The 20889-nt window shown below is 38.7% G+C and overlaps 1 protein-coding gene across 2 annotated transcripts in view; it reads left to right on the top strand.

The window, feature by feature from the left end:
• The window catches only part of LOC149228271 (Ribosomal L18p/L5e family protein), a 75162-nt gene extending 61541 nt beyond the window's left edge, over positions 1 to 13621 (top strand). For both annotated transcript variants that reach the window (XM_089378134.1, XM_089378135.1), the window contains exon 3: positions 12739 to 13621. In XM_089378134.1, the coding sequence (XP_089234260.1) occupies positions 12739 to 13137 (399 nt within the window). In that variant the 3' untranslated portion in view covers positions 13138 to 13621. The remainder of the gene's footprint in view (positions 1 to 12738) is intronic.
• The last annotated feature ends 7268 nt before the right edge of the window (positions 13622 to 20889 follow it).

A 20889-nucleotide genomic window follows, 5' to 3' on the forward strand; every position in this document is an offset into this window, starting at 1 on the left:
GCAACTCACTCAAGGGGTTCTGGCAATTCACATTAGCTTCTGCGACCTTCTCCGCAGATAGTTCAACCTCTTTCTCCTACGTCTTCGGCATTGAAGAAACACTGGAAAATTCTCTGGAATCCTGCTCCCCCTCTCCGATGCTCTCCCTCTAGCTCAAACTCTTCCCTCCCTGAATATTGTGTACTGGGTAGCTCGATCTACCTTGCTTGCTTGTGCTCACAACTGTAAACTGCGTCTCTCTCCATCCCATCTATTTGCTCTTATAATCTCTTTCTAGAGCATCAATGGCCAAGATCTAATCGTTATCGATGGCAGATTACTTTGACTCCATCAATACACTTTTCTGGAAGTCTCTAGAGCACAATTCGATTTCCTCAATTAATTCCCATTAATTAACCAATTTTCCTAAGTTAGACTTAGAAACTTTTTAAATTATTGATCAATTAATTTAATTGAGTGGCGTCTAGGTGTTTTCTCTCGAAATCTTTTTTGGTTTTGGAGATCTCGTGTTCCTTAGCCTTTTAGACAAAAATCGAGACTAGAACACCTGTCCGATGCTACCAAAAAATACACAAACTAAAACTCTCTCTTAGAGAGGAAGGTGTTCTCTCTCGACCATACTACTCTACATCCTGTCACTGGGCTGACCATGCTGCTGATATCTGACATATGTGATACAACTAGCTGTCACTGTCCATCATGTTTCTGCGCAAACTTTGATCCATCTCACACTGCTGCTGCCACTGCTATAGTGAGTATGATCTCACCTGATCTCCCTCTGAAACATAATTGGGAAATTTCTCTTAGATGGAAACTCCATCATGGAATATCGCTCTCGCTGGAACTGCACCTTCAACTAGGCAATTCGCATTGCCTCCTCCTCACATGAATTTCTTGCAACTGCAATTGGAAGCTCGATCTCCTTGATCTACTATGTCACTGTAACTGGCTCTGCAACTACCCCATGAGTCCTCTCACTGCAACTAGCTCTGCATTGTCTACCGAGCACTTAACTTCACCCAACTGGCTCTGCTATTGTCACTCATGTATCTCACTGCAACTAGCTTTGCATTTGCCCCACAAGATTTCACTGTGCCTTTGTTGACACTTAGATTCTCTTGCTGCTCTGAACCATGGGCTCCCGTAGCAAAGGAACTAATCCATTTGAACAACAACTGGATTTGATCTAGACTTCCTGTTGCTCACCTATGGACCCTGCCCATACAAGTCATCTGAAGCATCATGCTCCTCCATCTGGAGGTATCGTTGCTATCAATGCGAATTCCTCCAATCTAGAGGTCAACTCATCTATCTTTGCCGAAGATGCTGCCCCTTCTTGTCCTTCTTCCTCTTTGGACACTGGGTGACGTAGTGACCAAATTCACCACATCCGAAACATTTGACCTTTGACATGTCCTTTTTCTTCTTCTCCCCTCCTTTTGAGCTCTGTCCCTTGATGGGACCCGTCTTTGCCTTCCCTTTACTTGCAAGGGAAACATTTTCTTCTTCCTCCTTCTCAGCTTTCGGTCCTCTGCCACTGTTTCTTATAGAACCTTCAGCGAGGTTGAGCCTTAGCTCCTCTTGCGTGAAATCACTCCACAGGCGTTCCCAATTTGGTAGCTGATCTTGTCCAGTGATACCCTAAACAAAGGTCCACCATTCCTTGGTAAACCCATTTAGAGATATTTGCACAAGTTCCTTGCTTCAGGTTTCTCTCCTACAACTGCTAGCTCATCTTGGACATTTTGAATTCTGGCGAGATAGGATGTGATGCTTTCACCCCTCTGTATTTTTGTTGTCCTCAACTTCTGCTTGAGAATAATTTTGCGATTCTCTTATGGATTCTCATACAACTTTATGACGACATCCCACATGTCCTTTGTCGTATTTTTGTTTGCAATATGCGGGACAATGTGATCCCGAATCCCATCTAGGACCATCCTCTTAGTCATGGTCATCTCTTTCTTGAAGTTTGCCAACTGCTACGCATCTGTTGGCTTTTCCATGACATTCAATGTGATCCAGAACCCTGTCTAGGACCATCCTCTTAGTCTTGGCCATCTCTTTCTTGAAGTTTGCCAACTGTTGCACATTTGTTGGCTTTGCCATGACATTTTTCACGAAGTCCTTTAGACCATGCTCATCCAATAGGAATTGCATTTTGGCCTTCCATATGCCAAAATTAGAGGCTCTGTTAAGTCTGTGCTAATCCTTGAGTCTTATTGAAGCCATTTATGCAAAACTCAAATAAACTGGAGACTAGTTTTGGATATCTTCTTCTCTTTCCTGCTCGACCTTCCTTCTGCTACTAGCACTCCCTTTGGAATGCGCAGATCTGCTTTCACCTGCCTTTGGAAATCCTTCTCCGACAGTCGCACTGCCTGCTACTCCTCTACTGGGCAACTCGCTCTACCTTCTGAAAGTCCTTCTCCGGTTTTTGGCACAAGTACTGCTGCTCCTGAAGCACGCACTGGCTGAACTAGAACGTCTACTACGACTTGATGCTACTGGAAAATCACGGATCTCTTATGAGAAATTGGAAATCAGAAACCCTCCGAGAAATAAACTGGAAATTCCCTTCGTGTGATTTTCTCTATTTGCTCGTGCAGATCTAACTATAAACCCTTGCTGAAAATCTTCTGCGCCTAGATCTACTCATCGAATCAACTGATCTTCTCACTAGAACTGCTTCCGGACAACCACACTGCCTACAAACTCTGCTCTAAGGCAATTCGCACTTTTCCTCCGCACTGGATCTGGAAATCGAATTTCCTGCCTCTGCAATTTGCACCCCTGGCTTGGCCTGCGTAGATCTGAACCTTGTGCTTCAGATCTCCCTCTGAAACTGCACAATCTCGATCTTTCGCTTCTGAGCCTCCGAGGTGATTAATAATTTTTTGATACCATGTGAAATTTCCTTAAATGCACTAACTGGAAATTATTCTCCTCACTGATTAACAGTTTATTTCTTTACAACAAATAACAAGTAACTCACTGATGCATTCTTCACAAATAAAATATGTTACGGAAGTAAAATTAGGAAATGAGAAATAGATGCATACACATAAAAATAGACACCAATGTTTTGGACTAAATGTCCCTGGAAAAACCCCGAAGGGAAAGCCGGTGCGGCATATGAGGGTTTATTTTATTATTATGCAAAAAATTTGGGAGTGCAATAATCTAAATGCCCAACTGGCAATCTTCCGGAAAATATACTGGCAAAATATTCTGGAGATCAAACAACTCTACCTCCTTTGTCCTGCTCGAATCCCACACTGACTATTTGCACTGTAGCCTGGAACTTGCACTGCTAGCTTTGGATAACAAACTGCTTGTAAATTGGCTCCAAGTGAGCTGTCTTGCCTCTCTCTGCCTCTGGAAGTGACTCGTTCTAACTCCTCGAAGCTTATCTTGCCTCTGGCAACTGAATCCTCTCTCTTTCGACAACTCGCTCAAGGGTTTTTGGCAATTTGCATTGGCTTCTGTGGCCCTCTCTGCAAATAATTCATCCTTCTTTGTCTTCCCTGTGTCACACTGAGGAAACACTAGAAAATTCTTCAGAATCCTGCTCTTGAATTTTCTGCTGCTTCCACTCTCCGATGCTCTCCCTCTAGCTCGAACTCTTCCCTTGCTAAATACTGCGCACTAGGTAGCTTGATTTGCCTTGCTTGCTCTCACAACTGTACATTGTGTCTCTCTCCATCCCCCATCGACTTGCTCTTATAATCTCTCACTGGAGCATTGTTACCCACCACATGTGGGTAGTGCATATAGGAGAAAATTTTTCTGCTAGATGGTCCTCAGCCGACAACCAATAACCCCTTGTATCCTCCAAATAGCTCGATGTGCCATTTTCTCCGCCACCTGAGCCAGCGATGTAGTCACTCGCCCATCTGTTATGAATGTATGTTTGAAGGTGGGCCTCCCGACCCCAAAGTTATGGCTTTTCATTTGTATAGTTGAGCATGAATTGGTGGGGGGATTCAACAGAAAGAGTAGGTTAGGCTTGTATTCTTGTCTCCATTGCCCGATTTTGTAGTTAGCCTTTTATCCTAGTCCCGTGGCATCTCCTTTACTGACCATTTGGATTTTGGGTTGGAACTACATGGGAAATTCCGACTTTGGTTGCATGGTCTCGCTTCCCAATACCACCTACATCACTCCCGTTCCATTCATTTATTTTCCCATCCTAGATTGGGTCCACATAGGGTTAGCTTCCCCCTCACCATGTCCACACCTGGGGTTAGGCCTGGAATGATGTCCCGGAGGTTGATGTAGCTAAAAGTAAAAGAAAAAGCATAATTTGGCCACTCTCAACAGGAAATGTACCACAAAATGCAAAAGATGGCCGGGAAATACAAATTTAGCACGTGGGCAAAAGCCAAACATGAGCTCTACCCCTTATCCATGGCCATTACCCTGGTTCCTATGGACCCTAGGTGAGCCCCCCCCCAATCATTAAGTAACCCATGATTGTCCCAACCCCTGGTGGGTGATGAACCGCCCCACAACAAGTACATACCCCCATTTTTCCAAAAACAAAATGCAAAAAACGGCCCCTGACAGGGCTGAAAAGACCCTCAGAACCTTCTTTTATCGAGCAGTGGAGCAATAAGGCTCTAAAATTTACCGTCGATTTTCCTTCATAACAATGAAAATATCGTAGATAAGTTAACCTTCTAGGGATTTTACCATCAAGGATCGAAGATCAAAGTAAGAAACTCAAGGATCGAAGATCAAAGTAGAAAACTCAAGGATGGGCCCCCTTTGCATCATTAATGAAGGATCAAGGTTCCTTAAGGGGGTATCGGATATCCACTGCTACATATTACACATCATGCTGTCATACCCTGGAGCCCCGAGCAGTTATGAAGAAAAACCAATAAAAGACAAAGGCATATGAAGAAGGGTGGAAAAACAAAGGCCTAGGTAACTCATGTACCACGATTTGCTCCCTCCTACACTCACATAACCGGGTGTGGGCTTCCCTTATTATAGCTACCCATGAACCTTGACATGTGGTCTGGATGATTCCCCTGATCCCCACTCCATTCCATTATTATATCATTTGCCACCTACCACTTAAAGGATGTACCATGGACATGTCACCCCCTTTAGAGGTTGAAACCACCTAATAGGGTCCTTGGTTAACCCTAGATTGAGCTTGGAGACACTTGTACATGCCAAAGCCCACTATGGAAAGGCATGCCACCATGAAGTGCCCCATTGATCCCATGACTTGTAAGCTTTATTACTTGAGTATTCTAATGACTTGTTGTATTGGAGGGCAAGGGGACGCATTGGATCTTATGCAGGATTGCAGGTGGGCTTGTCACCAAAAGTATTGTTATTATGCACATTATTTTATTTTAGGGGCTCAATTAGGCCAATTTAGCTAAATCGAATTCATTAGAGAGTGTATAAATAGAAGTGAGATGATTCATTTTGATCATCATCACTTGGATTGGGTTATCTTCTCTTGTGAGATTTTCACTATCCTTCTTGGAGGACGAGTTTGGATGAATGGATGAATTTTGATGTTTGGATCTCTTTCATTTTGTCTTGGAGCTTCATTATTGGCATATGTTGATGATTGGATATACTCTTTCTTACATGTAAGTGCTCTTTTAATGCTATTCTTGTTATTTACTTTTGTCACATGCATGTTGTTGGGATTTTTCGCTATACTAGGCTGAAATTTACTGCTTTTCTTATGTGAAATTGTGGAAATTTGATCTTTTATAGCGTTGCATCATGTCATGGGCCATGTATGAATGAGTGAATGTTCCTAGAGATAATTTGTGTCAAAATTTATCTTGATAAGTCATCAAATATTGCAAATCGAAGTGTAAAGACCTTGAAGTTGCTTCTCTCATGCCCTAATGCCATGTGAAGTTGTTTTCAAGGCCTCCTTGACCAAGTGAATCTATTCCAAACTATAAATTCTCCTTGACTCCATCTCTCCCAAAGGACAAGGTACTAATCCTTCATTTGTGATTATTTTCTATGCTTATTCTTTTCACCTCCTTCTCTTTTTAGGCCTAACCTACATAGGTCACATAGGGAATTAATTATATCACGATCTAGCCATCCAAACACTTAGATTTTTGGTCCACAACTGCGCTGAGGTTTGCTCTAGTTGCCCTCCAAATTTCGAGAGAAAACACCTAGAGACCACTCAATTAAATTCATTGATCAATAATTAAAAATGTTTGTAAGTCTAACTTAGGAAAATTGATTAATTAATGGGAATTAATTGAGGAAATCGACTTGTGCTCTAGAGACTTCCAGAAAAGTGTATTGATGGAGTCAAAGTGATCTTAGCCATCGATCATGATTAGATCTTGGTTGTTGATGCTTCATCGAGAGATTATAAGAGCAATTTGATGGGATGGAGAGAGACATAGTTTACAATTGTGAGAGCAAGCAAGCAAGGCAATGCGAATTTCCTAGTGCGCAATATTCTACGAGGGAAGAGTTTGAGCCAGAGGGAGAGCATCAAAGAGAGGGAGTGACAGAAATTTCAGGAGCAGGATTTCAGAGAATTTTCTAGTGTTTTTCAGTGCTGGAGAGGTAGGAGAAAGGAGGCTGAATTATTTGTAGAGAGGGCCGCAAAAACCAGTGCGAATTGCCAGAAACCCTTGAGCGAGTTGCTGAAAGAGAGAGTATTCAGTTGCTGGAGGTAGGATAAGTTTCTAGGAGATAGAGTGAGTCACTTCTAGAGGTAGAGGGAGGTAGGACGACTCACTTGGACCCAATTTCCATGTAGTGCGTGTTATCCAGAGCTAGTAGTGCGAGTAGCCAATGTGGGATTTGAGTAGGATAGAGGAGGCCGAGTTATTTAATAGAGGAGATTTGGGATCTCCAGATTATTTTGCCAGTATATTTTCCGGAGGATTGCTAGTTGGGCATCCAGATTATTGTACTCTCTAATTTGCTGCACAATAATAAAATAAACCCTCATTTGTTGCACTGGTTTTCCGTTTGGGTTTTTTCCAGGGACATTTAGTCCAAAAACATTGGTGTCTATTTTTATGTGTGTGCATCTATTTCTCAGTTCTTGATTTTACTTCTGTAATGTATTTTATTTGTGAGGAATGCATCAACGATTTATTTGCTATTTGCCGTAAACAAATAAATTGCTAATCAATTAGGAGAATAATTTCCAGTTGGTGCATTTAAGGAAACTTCACATGGTATTAGAGCATTATTGATCAGATCGGAGGCTCAAAAGCGAAAGATCGAGATTGTGCAGTTTAAGAGGGAGATCTGAAGCACAGGGTTCAGATTTGTGCAGGCCAAGCCAGGGGTGTGAATTGCAGAGGCAGGAAATTCAATTTCCAGATCTAGTCTGGAGGAAAAGTGCGGATTGCTTCAGGGTAGAGTTTGCAGGCAGTGTAGTTGTCGGGAAGCAGTTTCGGTTTGTAGATTAGTTGATTCATAGAATAGATTTGGATGTAAAAAATTTGTAGCAAGGGTTTGTGGTTGCAGATCTGCATGGGCAGGAAGATAAAAGCACATAGAAGGAATTTCTAGTTTATTTCTCAAAGGGTTTCCAGTTTCCAGTTTCTTGGAGGAGATCCGTGATTTTCTAGTAGGAGCAGGTTGTAGCAGACTTGCCAATTTAGCTAGTGCCTGCTTCAGGAGCAACAATACTTGTGCCAGAAACCGGAGGACTTTCGGAAGGTAGAGAAAGTTGCCCAGTAGAGGAATAACAGGCAGTGCGAGTGCCAGAGAAGGATTTTTGGAGGTATGTGAGAGTATATTTGCGCATTCTAGAGGGAGTGCGAGTAGTAGAAGGAAGGCCAAGCAAGAAAGAGTAAGAGATATCCAACACTAGTCTCCAGTTTATTTGAGTTTCGCAGAAATGGCTTCAACAAGACTCAAGGATTAGGACAAACTTGACGGAGCCTCTAATTTTGGCGTCTGGAAGGCCATAATGCAGTTCCTGTTGGATGAACATGGTCTGAAGGAGTTCGTGACAAATGTCATGGCAGCGCCAACAAATGCACAACAATTGGCAAACTTTAAGAAAGAAATGGCCAAGACTAAGAGGATGGTCCTAGACGGGGTTTGGGATCACATTGTCTCGCATATTGCAAACAAGAATATGACAAAGGACATATGGGATGCCGTCGTAAAGTTGTATGAGAATCCATTAGAGAATCACAAAATGATTCTTAAGGAGAAGCTGAGGACAACAGAAATGCTAAAGGGTGAGAGTGTCACTTCTTGTCTCGCCAGAATTCAAAATGTCTGAGATGAGCTAGTAGTTGTAGGGGAGAAACCTGAAGACAAAGAACTTGTGCAATTAGCTCTAAATGGGTTTACCAAGGAATGGCGGACCTTTGGTCAGGGGATCACTGGACGAGATCATCTACCAGATTAGGAACACCTGTGGAGTGATTTCACACAAGAGGAACTAAGGCTCAACCTCGTTGAAGGTTCTCTAAGCAACAACGATAGAGGACCGAAAGTTGAGGAGGAAGAAGAAAATGTTGCCCTTGCAAGTAAAGGGACGCCGAATAAGGGTCCCATCTAGGGACAAAGCTCAAAAGGAGGTGAGAAGAAGAAAAATGACCTGTCAAAGGTCAAATGCTTCGGATGTGGTGAATTTGTTCATTATATCACCCATTGTCCAAAGAGGAAGAAGGACAAGAAGGGGCAGCAACAAACAACAACTTCGGCAAAGATAGATGAGTTGACCTCTAGATTGGAGGAATTCACATTGATAGCAATGATACCTCCAGATGGAGGAGGAGCATGATGCTTCAAATGACTTGTATGGGTAGGGTCCATAAGTGAGCAACAGCAAGTCTAGATCAAATCTAGTTGTTGTTCATATGGATCAGTTCCTTTGCTACTGGAGCCCATAGTTCAAAGTAGTAGGAGGATCAATGTGTCAACAAAGGCACAGCCAGATCTTGAGGGGTAGATGCAGAGCTAGTTGTAGTCAGATACATGAGCGATACTAGCAAAGCCAGTTGGGCGCAGTTAGGTGCTTAGTAGACATTTTAGAGCTAGTTGTAGTCAAAGGACTCAAGGGATGGTTGCTGAGCTAGTTGTAGTGACCCAATAGATCAGGGGGATCGTGTTTCTAGTTGCACTTGCAGGAAATTTGTGTGAGGATGAGGCGATGCAAATTGCCTAGTTGCAGGTTGTAGGTGCAATTCCAGCTAGTGTGAGATTCCATGATGGAGTTTCCATCTAGGAGTGATTTACCAGTTTTGTTTTGGAGGGAGATCAGGTGATATCAGACTCACTATTGCAGTAATTGTAGCATCAGTGTAGAGATAACAACAAAGCAGTGGTAGCAGCAGTGTGAGGTGAATCGAATTTTGCATAGTGGCATGATGGAAAGTGAGAGCTAGTTGTATCACAAATGTCAGATATCAACAATTCAGTCAGTCCAACTATAGAATGTAGAGTAGTATGGTGGAGAGAGCACACCTTCCTTGCTAAGAGGGAGTGTTAGTTTATGGATTTTTTGGTAGCATTGAACATATGTTCTAATCTCGATTTGTGTCGAAGAGGCTAAGGAATACGGGATCTCCAAAACCCAGAAAAGGTTTCGGGAGAAAACATCTAGAGACCACTTAATTAAATTAATTGATTAATAATTAAAAAGGTTTCGAAGTCTAACTTAGGAAAATTTATTAATTAATGGGAATTGATTGAGGAAATAGACTTGTGCTCTAGAGACTTCCAAAAAAGTGTATTGATGGAGTCAAATTGATCTTAGCCATCGATCTCAATTAGATCTTGGCCATTGATGTTCCAACAAGATATTATAAGAGCAAGTTGATGGGATGTAGAGAGACACAGTTTACAGTTGTGAGAGCAAGCAAGCAAGGCAGATTGATCTACCTAGTCTAATATTCAACGAGGGAAGAGTTCGAGCCAGAGGGAGAGAATTAGAGAGAGGGAGCAACAAAAAATTCAGGAGCAAGATTCCAGAGAATTATCCAGTATTCCTTCAGTGCCAAAGAGGTAGGAGAAAGGAGGCTGAATTATTTGAATTATTTGCAGAGAGGGCCTCAAAAGCTAGTGCGAATTGCCAGAAACCCTTGAGCGAGTTGCCAGAAGAGAGAGGATTCAGTTGCCGGAGGGAGGATAAGCTTCCAAGAGGCAAAGCGAGTCACTTCCAAAAGTAGAGGGAAGCAAGACGACTCACTTGGAGGCAATTTCCAGACAATGCGTGTTATCCTGAGCCAACAGTGCAAGTAACCAGTGTGGGATTTGAGCAGGATAGAGGAGGTTGAGTTGTTTAGCAGAGGAGATTCAGGATCTCCATAATATTTTGCTAGTATATTTTCCAAAGGATTACCCATTGGGCATCTAGATTACTGTACTCCCAAATTTACTGCATAATAATAAAGTAAACCCTTATTTGCTGCACCGGTTTTCCCTTCAGGGTTTTTCCAGGGATGTTTTGTCCAAAAACATTGGTGTCTCTTTTTATGTGTGTGCATCTATTTCTCAGTTCCTGATTTTACTTCCGCAACGTATTTTGTTTGTGAAGAATGCATCAATGAGTTATTTGTTATTTTCGTAATCAAATAAACTACTAATCAGTTAGGAGAATAATTTTCAGTTGGTGCATTTAAGGAAATTTCACACACCCATGGTGCCATGCTGATTTCTCTAGGGTTGAATGGCCCAAGACAACTGCAGCATAGGGTAGACAATCTTCCATTGGAGCCATGTTGATTTGACTGGGGAAGAACAATACATTCAGCCAAAGAAGCCATGCTGATTTGGCAGGGCCATGCTGATTTGGCTAGGTGTGAATGGCCCAGAGGTAGACATCTCCCATGGGGTCATGTTGATTTGACTAGGGGAGATTGATACATTTACCCATGGGGCCATGTTGATTTGGCTAGGGGTAAATGGCCCAGGATACTCACATTTCCTACTTTGGGATGGAGTGATCTATATCTATGGACGTGCATGTGAGGAGACACTACATCAACATAGCAAGCTCATGGAATTTTCTAATGGAGGAGAAAGTTCAGCTAAGGAGAAATCTGTTTTCAGCTAAGGAGGATACCTCCCTCTCTAAGAGGGAGTGTTGATTTTTGTGTAGCATCAAGAGGTATTCTTGCATGTCTACAAGTCTGTCCAGAAGGAAGACAAGTCGGCCAGCCATTGAAGGGGCATGTCCCTTGGGTTGTCACCCCTCTTAACATGTATAAATAAGTTGATGTGACGTCTCATTTGACTATCAAGCAAGAGCAAGTCTTCATCTTTCTTCATCATCATTTTTTATTTCTCTTGGATAGCCACACGTGTGAAGGAGGGCCGTGTTTGACTATTGTTGACCGTGCTGCTTGATCGAGATTTGACTAGACTGTTTGACCGAGAGTTGACCACAGCCATATGGATTCGCACGTGCAGATTTGACTGTAGTTTGACCAGCTGCAGGCTGCACGTGTGGGTTTGACCGCAGGTGCTGACTGCAAGCTGTTGACCACAGGGCCGAAGTTGACCACAGGAATTGACTATTTGAACAGCATTGACTTTTGGTTTTTTTGGCTGGATTGACCAGCATTGACCTGTTGCTATTTTGACCAGGTTTGACTAGTATTTTGACTTGGATATTGTCACAGATTTCTAGACAAATCGCTGATTTGTAAACCTTGTTGAAGAATAATTTCTCTTAAGAAAAGTTGCTGGGTTTTCTCCCAAGGTTGGGTTTCCTAGGGTAAAATTATTGTCTCTATTGTGCATGGCTATCTTTCTATGATATTTATTGTTTCTGCTGCATTTAATGTTGAGATTTTCTGAGTAAATTATTCAATGATAGCAGTGGCATAAAACACTGTAAAAAATCATTAGGAAGTAATTATCTGGCGGAAAATTGTATTCTACTGTACTTGCTTTAGAATTTCAACAGTTATTTGATGTTTTTTTGGTAGAAATAATACACCTTTCATTAGTAAGACTTCTAGAGTCACTGTTCAAAATACCTGAGATTCTTGCTTATCACTAAATACTTTTACTGAAATTTATTACAGTAAGCCTTGTTATCTCTCAAACCCTCACTTCTTGAGATAAAGTCTTAAAGATCAAGCAAGGCCTTGGTGGAACTAAGAGGGAGGGCAATGTCACCTCACCAACCCTCTTCACATTTTAGGCCTTATGCGGTAAAGTCCAAGGTGAAAATGAAAAAATGACCTGGTACTAAGACAGCCCACCTCATAAGCCACTTTTCATCACACACTACTAGCATCCAACCCTTGGGGGCTAGAAATGTCATACATGCAACACCATGACAAGTTAGCAGGCTCAATAAAAAATTGTTCAAGAGGGTTATCCATAAATCATAAACAAATGCTATTAAGGACCTTTATTGATGCAAACATAATGCTGTAAACAGGTTTTTGGAACCGTTCAGCGTGGTTTGTTCATATGAAACTATTGGTTACTTGATGTAGCCAATACTGTTAAAGAAGCTTGATATGTAGAATGATTGATTATATTAACATCTGTTACCAAATTGCCTTTTATATATCTTGTATATACATTAATTGTCTATTCATGTTGCCTGTTGTTTTTGTTGCTTAGGAGTATGCATTGATTTTTGCTGCAACTGGCCTTGGATTAATTTTCATTTTGACATATCTATGATTAAAATTGCATTTTAATTCATAGAACTAACTGCCCAGTATTCGATATATATGGAATACTTGATGTTGATAGGTTTGTTTCTTATTGGCTATTTTTGGGAAATAGGCATTGATTGTGGTGCAAGCAGCATGGACAAGGCGTTCTAAAAGTGAGGCAGCGAAGAGTCCTAGAAAAAAATCATGGAAACAACGAACAGATATGTATATGCGGCCTTTTCTACTTGATGTATTCATCTCTAAAAAATACATTCATGCAAAAGTCATGCATAGAGTAACAAGTAAAGTTGTTTCAGTGGCCACCACAAATGCAAGGGATCTGAGGTATACTTTGCCTTCCCTTACTGATTTGGATGCATGCAGAACTATTGGAAAACTGATTGCAGAGCGATCAAAAGAAGCTGATGTGTATGCTGTATCCTATGAACCAAGGAAAGGGGAAAGAGTGGAGGGCAAGCTTGGTGTAATCTTAGACACCATCAAAGAAAATGATATAGCTTTTGTTTAGCTCTTCCTATCTCTCATGTCCAGTCCCTATCTTTCATGTCCAGCGGAAATTCCCTTCCTACTTTTTAGGGGATCTGATTTTCTGATAAATGTAAATCTGTCCTACACTTTGGTTATCTAGTCTTCTGATAATGTAGATCAGATGCAGTATGAAGACAATCAAAATCAACGGTAAACTGATGCTTATGGGATGCAGATGTCATATGTCCTGCATTTTCTACATCCACAATTTAATGTGTCTGCATCTGTTTTCTTGCTCATGACAGGCATCTTCACTATTGAAATTCTTTCCTCGCTTCAGTAAAGCTCCGTGTTCTTCATTGAAAGGCATGCTGATTATCATAAACAACAATGCATTAACTATATCCAGATTCCTTTGAGAGGGTGTATACATTTTGAAGGCATGCTTACGAAAGGGAGTGTTTATGCAAATTATTATTTCAAAAAATTAAAATGGTCTATAGATTGGGTATATTGACTTTTAACTTGTTTGTCTAGGCTGTGCTAGAAATTGATAATTTTTGCTGTTACATTCAGAGCCCAATCTTCAGCAGATCAGCTCATTGATACATGTCTATGACATGTTTGATTGTTGGTATTTCTTTTTTATGCTACAAGTATTGTAGATATCTGCCAATGAAGACATAATCACCTATTCAAATAGAATTCTATCCTAAATCAGAGATTGGACACCTAAAGTAGATTTATCAATCATTTCAAACACGGAACAGGTTCTTGGCACTAAGTTTTGATGAATTTTCTGCAACAAATCTTGTAAAATGAGGATCTTGAACCCTGAGATGGGGGATGATGTCTTCAATCCCAATCATTAAGATGTCATTCACACTTGTCCTGTATACACTCTGAACTAGATATTTGAATTCCCACACATTATATGTTTAAACGTTAGACATAGAAATGCAATCCAAAAATATTCTATTACCTTTTGGCCTAACGTAATTAGGCCATCTTTAACCCCCTTTTCATCTCATACCATGGTAGAGAATTAGAGATATATATCCTCCAACTTTCTCAAATTCAAAATGGATGGTTCATGATATGTGTGTATATGTGCACACATTTCATAAAGTTTCTAGGATGGGGGAGTGTGAGAGTGAGTAGACATACATGGGGGCATGTGGAAGCAGCTCCAAGTTTTATGGAAGTGGGGATGGAGGATGTCAAGGTCCTTAGCATAAGGGACCTTGTCTCTAATAATAATAATAATAATAAAATCCCAACAATAAAAAATCATCCCATGTAAATGCATAATTGTACAATGTAAATACTAAACAATAAATAACAAGTAGTACTAAATTCAAATTTGTAAATGATATAAACATGATTTAGATTTAGTAATAAAATACATTGATTCATAAACCATAAATGAAATAGAAATGGTAAAGCATTGGTACATTGATTTAAATTCATCATTCATCTTTCTAGAATCTAATTAGAACTAAGATAAATAGTAGATTCTGAAGTCTGAAATAGTAAATGGAAATTACTCACTCAAAAATGTAAAGAGTGATAAGTCAAAAAGATTTGATTTGGAGTCATCAATATCTAGAGTCAAGATTCAAAAGGTAAAACTGAAAATTAACAATGGAGAATAAACTTTGAAAATAAAGTGAGCATCAAGGAGTGAAAGTGAATAAAAGGTAAATAAAAGTGAAAGTGTGGGTTTTTTGTTTTTGTTTTTTCTAAGTATTTATAGGTAAAGATTTGGTGAGGTTTCCCGTAAGCACTTTTTTTGGGGAGGGATGCCTAAAAATCCCTTTTTTGGGGAAACATTTCCCTAGAACAACGTAAACTTTGAAATGGGAATTGTAGCAAAAAAATCTCCAAAAAACATGAAAAACAATGCTAAAAACGAAACTGTGTATTATGGAATGATGTTTTTTTTTAAGGTTAATTTTCAACATATTTTAAAAATGAGAGTAAAACTAATTTTTTTTGTGCAAAAACCAATTGTTTTTGTGCAAAATAAATGAAAAAACACGCTAATGTTTTTGGTAGAATTATATTTTTCTTTCTTAGGTATAATTTCAACCATTTTTAGTAATGACGATAAAGATAAAATAATGGGATCCGAAACACTTTAAAATTCCATCAGTTTTCATCCATGTTGTTAAACATATACTAACATGACACTAAATATCACTAAAATTCTAATTGTTTTCAACCATAACATTAAAGATAAAAAAAGGGAAAATTTTCAACTATAAAATTAAAAAACTCAAGTTTTCAACACATTTAAACCATGACATTATGAACAAATTACACGACTAAATTAATCAAAATGTCAATACTTGTAGATTGAATGAAACATAAATTATATCTCTAAGTTATTGTTGCATTGTAGATATTCTAAACAATAAAACTCATCATAATTAAAACATATAATCCAACAAACATAAAAATGACTCATAACTTCATTTAACATCATATGGAAATCAAATTTTTTATTTCAAGATACGATGCAAACATCAGTTATATAAACTGTCTTAGACAATTATTCAAAATCACTCATATTTTCTTGCACACCATCAGAATTCACATCTTCAGATGAATGACTAGATGCAAATGAAGATGTTCCATATTCTTCTCTTTCATCAACTAGTGCCCCATCTTAGGTCACATGCATGCCCACCATTTTAGGTTTCAAAATTCTTCTGGATCTACGACTGGTTTAGCAGATTCCTATTTCAACACTGTTTCTTTTGGTAACAACTTCTTCAGAATCTCTATCGTCTTGAAGTGAAGACTTCCTCTCTTTGTTAAATTGAAGTCATAAACAAGTATGTCAACATCCTCCAATTTTAAGAGGTATGTGTGGCGATGATTTATATTCGTACCTGCTTTTTCCCTTTCCACCAATTTTTTTATCAACTACTATTTCTAGCTTGTACACACCATTGAATGAGTGTGTATTTGTGGCATACCAATGTACTTCAACACTGCAACATCTTCATTTTCTGTAATGACCTTTATAACCTCAGCAACTCAGAATGGATAGCCATTGGCATCTCCATCTGTTGGCATTGTGATCATGCAACCCTCTTTAATATCTTGTACTGAACCCCTGTAAAGGTCTTCCATGGCTTCACGTTGTGCACGAGATCTTCTGGAACCAATATACATTTCTCTTTCCTCTACCTGTGAAGAATTAATAATACCTTGAGATTGTTATTGTTCAACAATGTTTATTTCCTCATGTTCATTTGACACATTTTGTGGCCAAATAAATGGAGTTTTCAAAGGTATATCTTCATTTGTTGTTCTTGAAATGATATCACTTTGATTATTGAAAAAAGACTCCGACCAAACCTAATCAACAATATCAAAGTATTCATTTGTATATCTAATATATTTTTTAATTTTTTTCAGGTAATCAGAATAATTTATATCTTTATTCTGCCTACGTGCATTACGAACTTCAACAACTGATTGTAATAACAATATATTTGACACAAATATTTGATGATCTAGAATGAACTTAAAAAATGCCAAACCTAATGACGATGCCCATTCTGTAGTAGTTGAATACTTCTTAACCCATATTAGAGTTTTCCCATCAGGTTTTTTGATATGAAATTGATGTTGGAAGTTAATGTCATTAAGTTGTTCAATGCATTTCTCCTTACCATGTGATCCTATAATAAACCTTCGCATGTCAACAGTTTCTTCTAACACATCAAAAATAGGCTTTGGCATGTATGATTTCTTAATACATTCAATTAATGATGGAAAACTCCCAACATCATTCTTCCTCAATGTGACTGAAAAACGACTGAACATCTGATCAATATGGTCATGAGTGTGCCCAACAAGAAGGGAACCAACATTTACCTTCTGAAAAAATCTCAATTCAAAAAGCATGTTTAGATATCCAAAAACATTCTGATTTTTGTTTTCATGACAAGTGTTGTTCAATTGTAGATACAAAACTTCAGGAAGATTACTAGACCAATGAGAAGCACATCATGAATTATGGTTATTGTTAGATTTGCATCATTATGAATATTTGGAGCTGTGAAGTACACCCTTGGCAACATTTTCCCATTGAAGACCATACAATCGACCAAGTGATATTGAATAAAATTTTCCTCCTATAAATTTTTGGGTGTGCAAACAAAATGTGGTAGAAGTGTTTTCTTTTGGTCCATACCATCAATTATCAAATCCAAATATTTATTTGGATTATTATAACACTTCTTTCGATACTTGTACAACTTTTTCCTTTCACTTGTTTGTTGTTTGCGATGCTCTTGAAGCACTTTGATAATGGAATCTACACAACATAAAAGAAAGTCATTAATAAATACATTTTCATAGTTGACGACTATACAATTTTAAAAATTAATGTTATGAATGCTTACTTCTTTCTTCTCCTTCACATTTATTCCTTTTTGATTTAAGAGAAGCACATGTACTGCAAACCCCCATCCTTGTTTTCTTAGGAATACAGACATTGTTGAATTATTTCTTCCATATCTTTACAAAATATTAATATGTAATAATCGCCCATTTCCTTCAACACCTTCTGCATATTCTTTGTATAAGTTGTAGATTTCTCGTTTTGAGAAATTATCTGAAATATGTATTCTCTCTATTTGGCATACACTCTCCATGCTTTGAAAAGTCTTTCATCCATGACATTGCAGTATCTGATAAATTTGGCGCAAACTATCATTTATGACGTACTTTTGAATAAAATGTGGGATTCTTTTCCAAAATTTCTTGGATTCTTGACAGATGAAAATTACCCATTGAATAAAACATTTTGAAAGCCTTTCTACAGATAAATAAAGACCCAATATGATAATCATAATTTGACAATGTAGATTGCATGCACCCCACTAAATATGAATTTTGCATGCTTTTATTCATTGACAAATATCTCTTCCTTTTCTCCAATGCAAACTTGAAATCCATATGTTTCAAGCAATCATTTTGACAACATTCACTTGAAATGAGAGCATTGATAGAGCTTCTTCTCGTGAGATATTATGCTTCACCCCTTGTATAACTAGAACATCTTGGATTGATACGAAACGTTTGCTTCTACTCCTTGATACAATATTTTCTTGCAACGTCTCCATCATTGAATCATCATCTGCATAAGCATTTTCATCATCATTATGAGGAATATTATCCCCACTATGATCATCTATGCTTTTGAAATACTGACTTGGAGGATATTTTTCATCTTGCCCTTCGTCAGTGCTACCCTCATAGTCCTTAGAATTAGGACTAAATGGAAAATTTGACTCGATGTTTATTGGATATTCTTTATCATGTGCATTGTCAGTGCTGCTCTCATAGTCCATAGGATTAGGACTATGTGGAAAATGTGACTCTTTATTTACTGGAAATTCTTCATCCTGCTCTTCGTCATTGCTGCTCTAATAGTCCTTAGGATTAGGATTAAATGCTTCATCCTGCCCTTCGTCACTGCCACTCTCATAGTCTTTAAGATTATGACTAAGTGCTTTATCCTGCCCTTCATCACTACTTCTCTCATAGTCCTTAGGATTAGGACTAGGTGGAAAATGTGACTCTCTATTTACTAGAAATTCATCATCCTGCCCTTCGTCACTACTGCTCTCATAGTCCTTAGGATTAGGACTAAGTGGAAAATGTGATCCTCGATTTATTGGAAATTCTTCATCCTGACCTTCATCACTACTGCTCTCATAGTCCATAGGATTATGACTAAGTGGAAACTGTGACTCTCGATTTATTGGAAATTCTTCATCCTGGACTTCATCACTGCTACTCTCATAGTCCATAGGATTAGGACTTAGTGGAAACTGTGACTCTCGATTTATTGGAAATTCTTCATCTTGACTTTTATCACCGCTGCTCTCATAGTCCATAGGATTAGGACTAAGTGGAAATTATGACTCTCGATTTATTGGAAGTTCTTCATCCTGACCTTCATCATTTCTGCTCTCATAGTCCATATGATTAGGACTAAGTGGAAACCGTGACTCTTTATTTATTTGAAATTCTTCATCATGCTCTTTATCACTGCTGCTCTCATAGTCCATAGGATTAGGACTAAGTGGAAACCGTGACTCTTTATTTATTTGAAATTTTTCATCATGCTATTCATCACTGCTACTCTCATAGTCCATAGGATTAGGACTAAGTGGAAACCGTGACTCTTTATTTGTTTGAAATTCTTCATCCTACCCTTCATAAGTGTTGCTCTCACAGCCTTTAGGATTAGGACTAAGTGGAAGATTTGATTCTCTATTCATAGTGAAATAATTTTCGTTATATTCATCAATATGAATAGAGTTGTAACACGACGAAGATGTTGATGCTTCACAAAGCGAAACTTCACTATCAGAAGAATCAATGCCTTTCAAACGAACGAGGTTGAATGGTACTAATGCACTCTCTCCTAATGATAATATATGGCCTAAAAGAATGAAAATTTCCTTCCAAAGTTTCCTTCTAAAATTTTTTGCCGAAATTTTTCCCTCTAAAAATCTCATTTCTTGTGTTTCCCTCCAAAAATTTCTTCTACAATTTATTGAAAAATTATAACTAAAATTTTCTTATGAAATTAATCTTTTAAAATAAATCTTTAAATTAGAATTATAAACTAAGTCTTTGACCTAAATTAATTTTTTACTTAAACTATATAGCATTTACTAGATCACTGAATATATATTTTTAATTTTTATCATATCTTCTATCACATATTTAAAATAAATTATTATAATGTCTTAAAATGATTTATATGTTAAGTTTTTATAATAAAAAAAATTAATACCACATTCACCACGCGATAAAACAATTCCGTAATGTTCGCTTTATCATAAATTGTTATGCTCTTAACCTGCAAAATGATACCCAATACAGAATATGCGAAGAAAAGATACCCAGAACACAGAATAGCAATGATTTTATTATTCAGAGAGTAATGTTCACTTGCCTCTTCGAGGGGGCAACCTCCAATAGAGCAGAGCTCGATTACAAAATAAGACACGATACTCCTCGCAGGGAGTCTCTATCCTTTATATATGACTCATACATGCAATACCACGGGCCAATACCGTGGGTTTTATTAATACCATCTATCTAATACTACGGCCCATTTGCAACTAATTGTGGTCCCGTCATTAATTGCGGGTTAACCACTTACAAATATTAATATGGGCTTTATTGACTCTTGAATATGACGTGATCCCATGACATAAATAAGGGGGTTAGGGTGGGACCCTAACATGCCCTCCCCCTTAAGACTAGCCTTGTCCTCAAGGCTGAAGCTGCGGAAACTGCTGAAGAATAGTGGCTGGTTCCCAAGTTGCATCTTCCGGAGAGGTGTCTTTCCATTTGACGAGGACTTCCTTAATCATGCGGCCGCGCAGGTGTTTGTCTCTTGTGTCTAGAACCTGTTCGGGTTGAAGCCAGATTGACCCTTCTTCGTCCAATTCAGGTAGACTGGTTTGAACTCGGCAATTGTTCCCGATCACTTTCTTGAGGCACGATACATGGAAAACTGGATGGATTTTTGCAGTAGGTGGCAAAGCCAACTTGTAAGCCACTTCTCCAATGCGCTGAAGTACTTGGTATGGTCCGTAGAATTTTGGAGATAGCTTCTGACAACCCTTGTCTTTGAGTGATGTTTGCTTATATGGTTGCAGCCTCAAAAAGACCTGATCCCCTTCTTGAAATTGGCGCTCTGAGCGATGCTGGTCTACCTGTTGCTTCATGCGGTTCTGAGCTTGATGAA

The sequence above is a fragment of the Pinus tabuliformis genome, chromosome J, assembly GCF_031772625.1.
Source record: "Pinus tabuliformis cultivar Carrire ecotype Pingquan chromosome J, CPIR1, whole genome shotgun sequence".
Taxonomy (NCBI): domain Eukaryota; kingdom Viridiplantae; phylum Streptophyta; class Pinopsida; order Pinales; family Pinaceae; genus Pinus; species Pinus tabuliformis.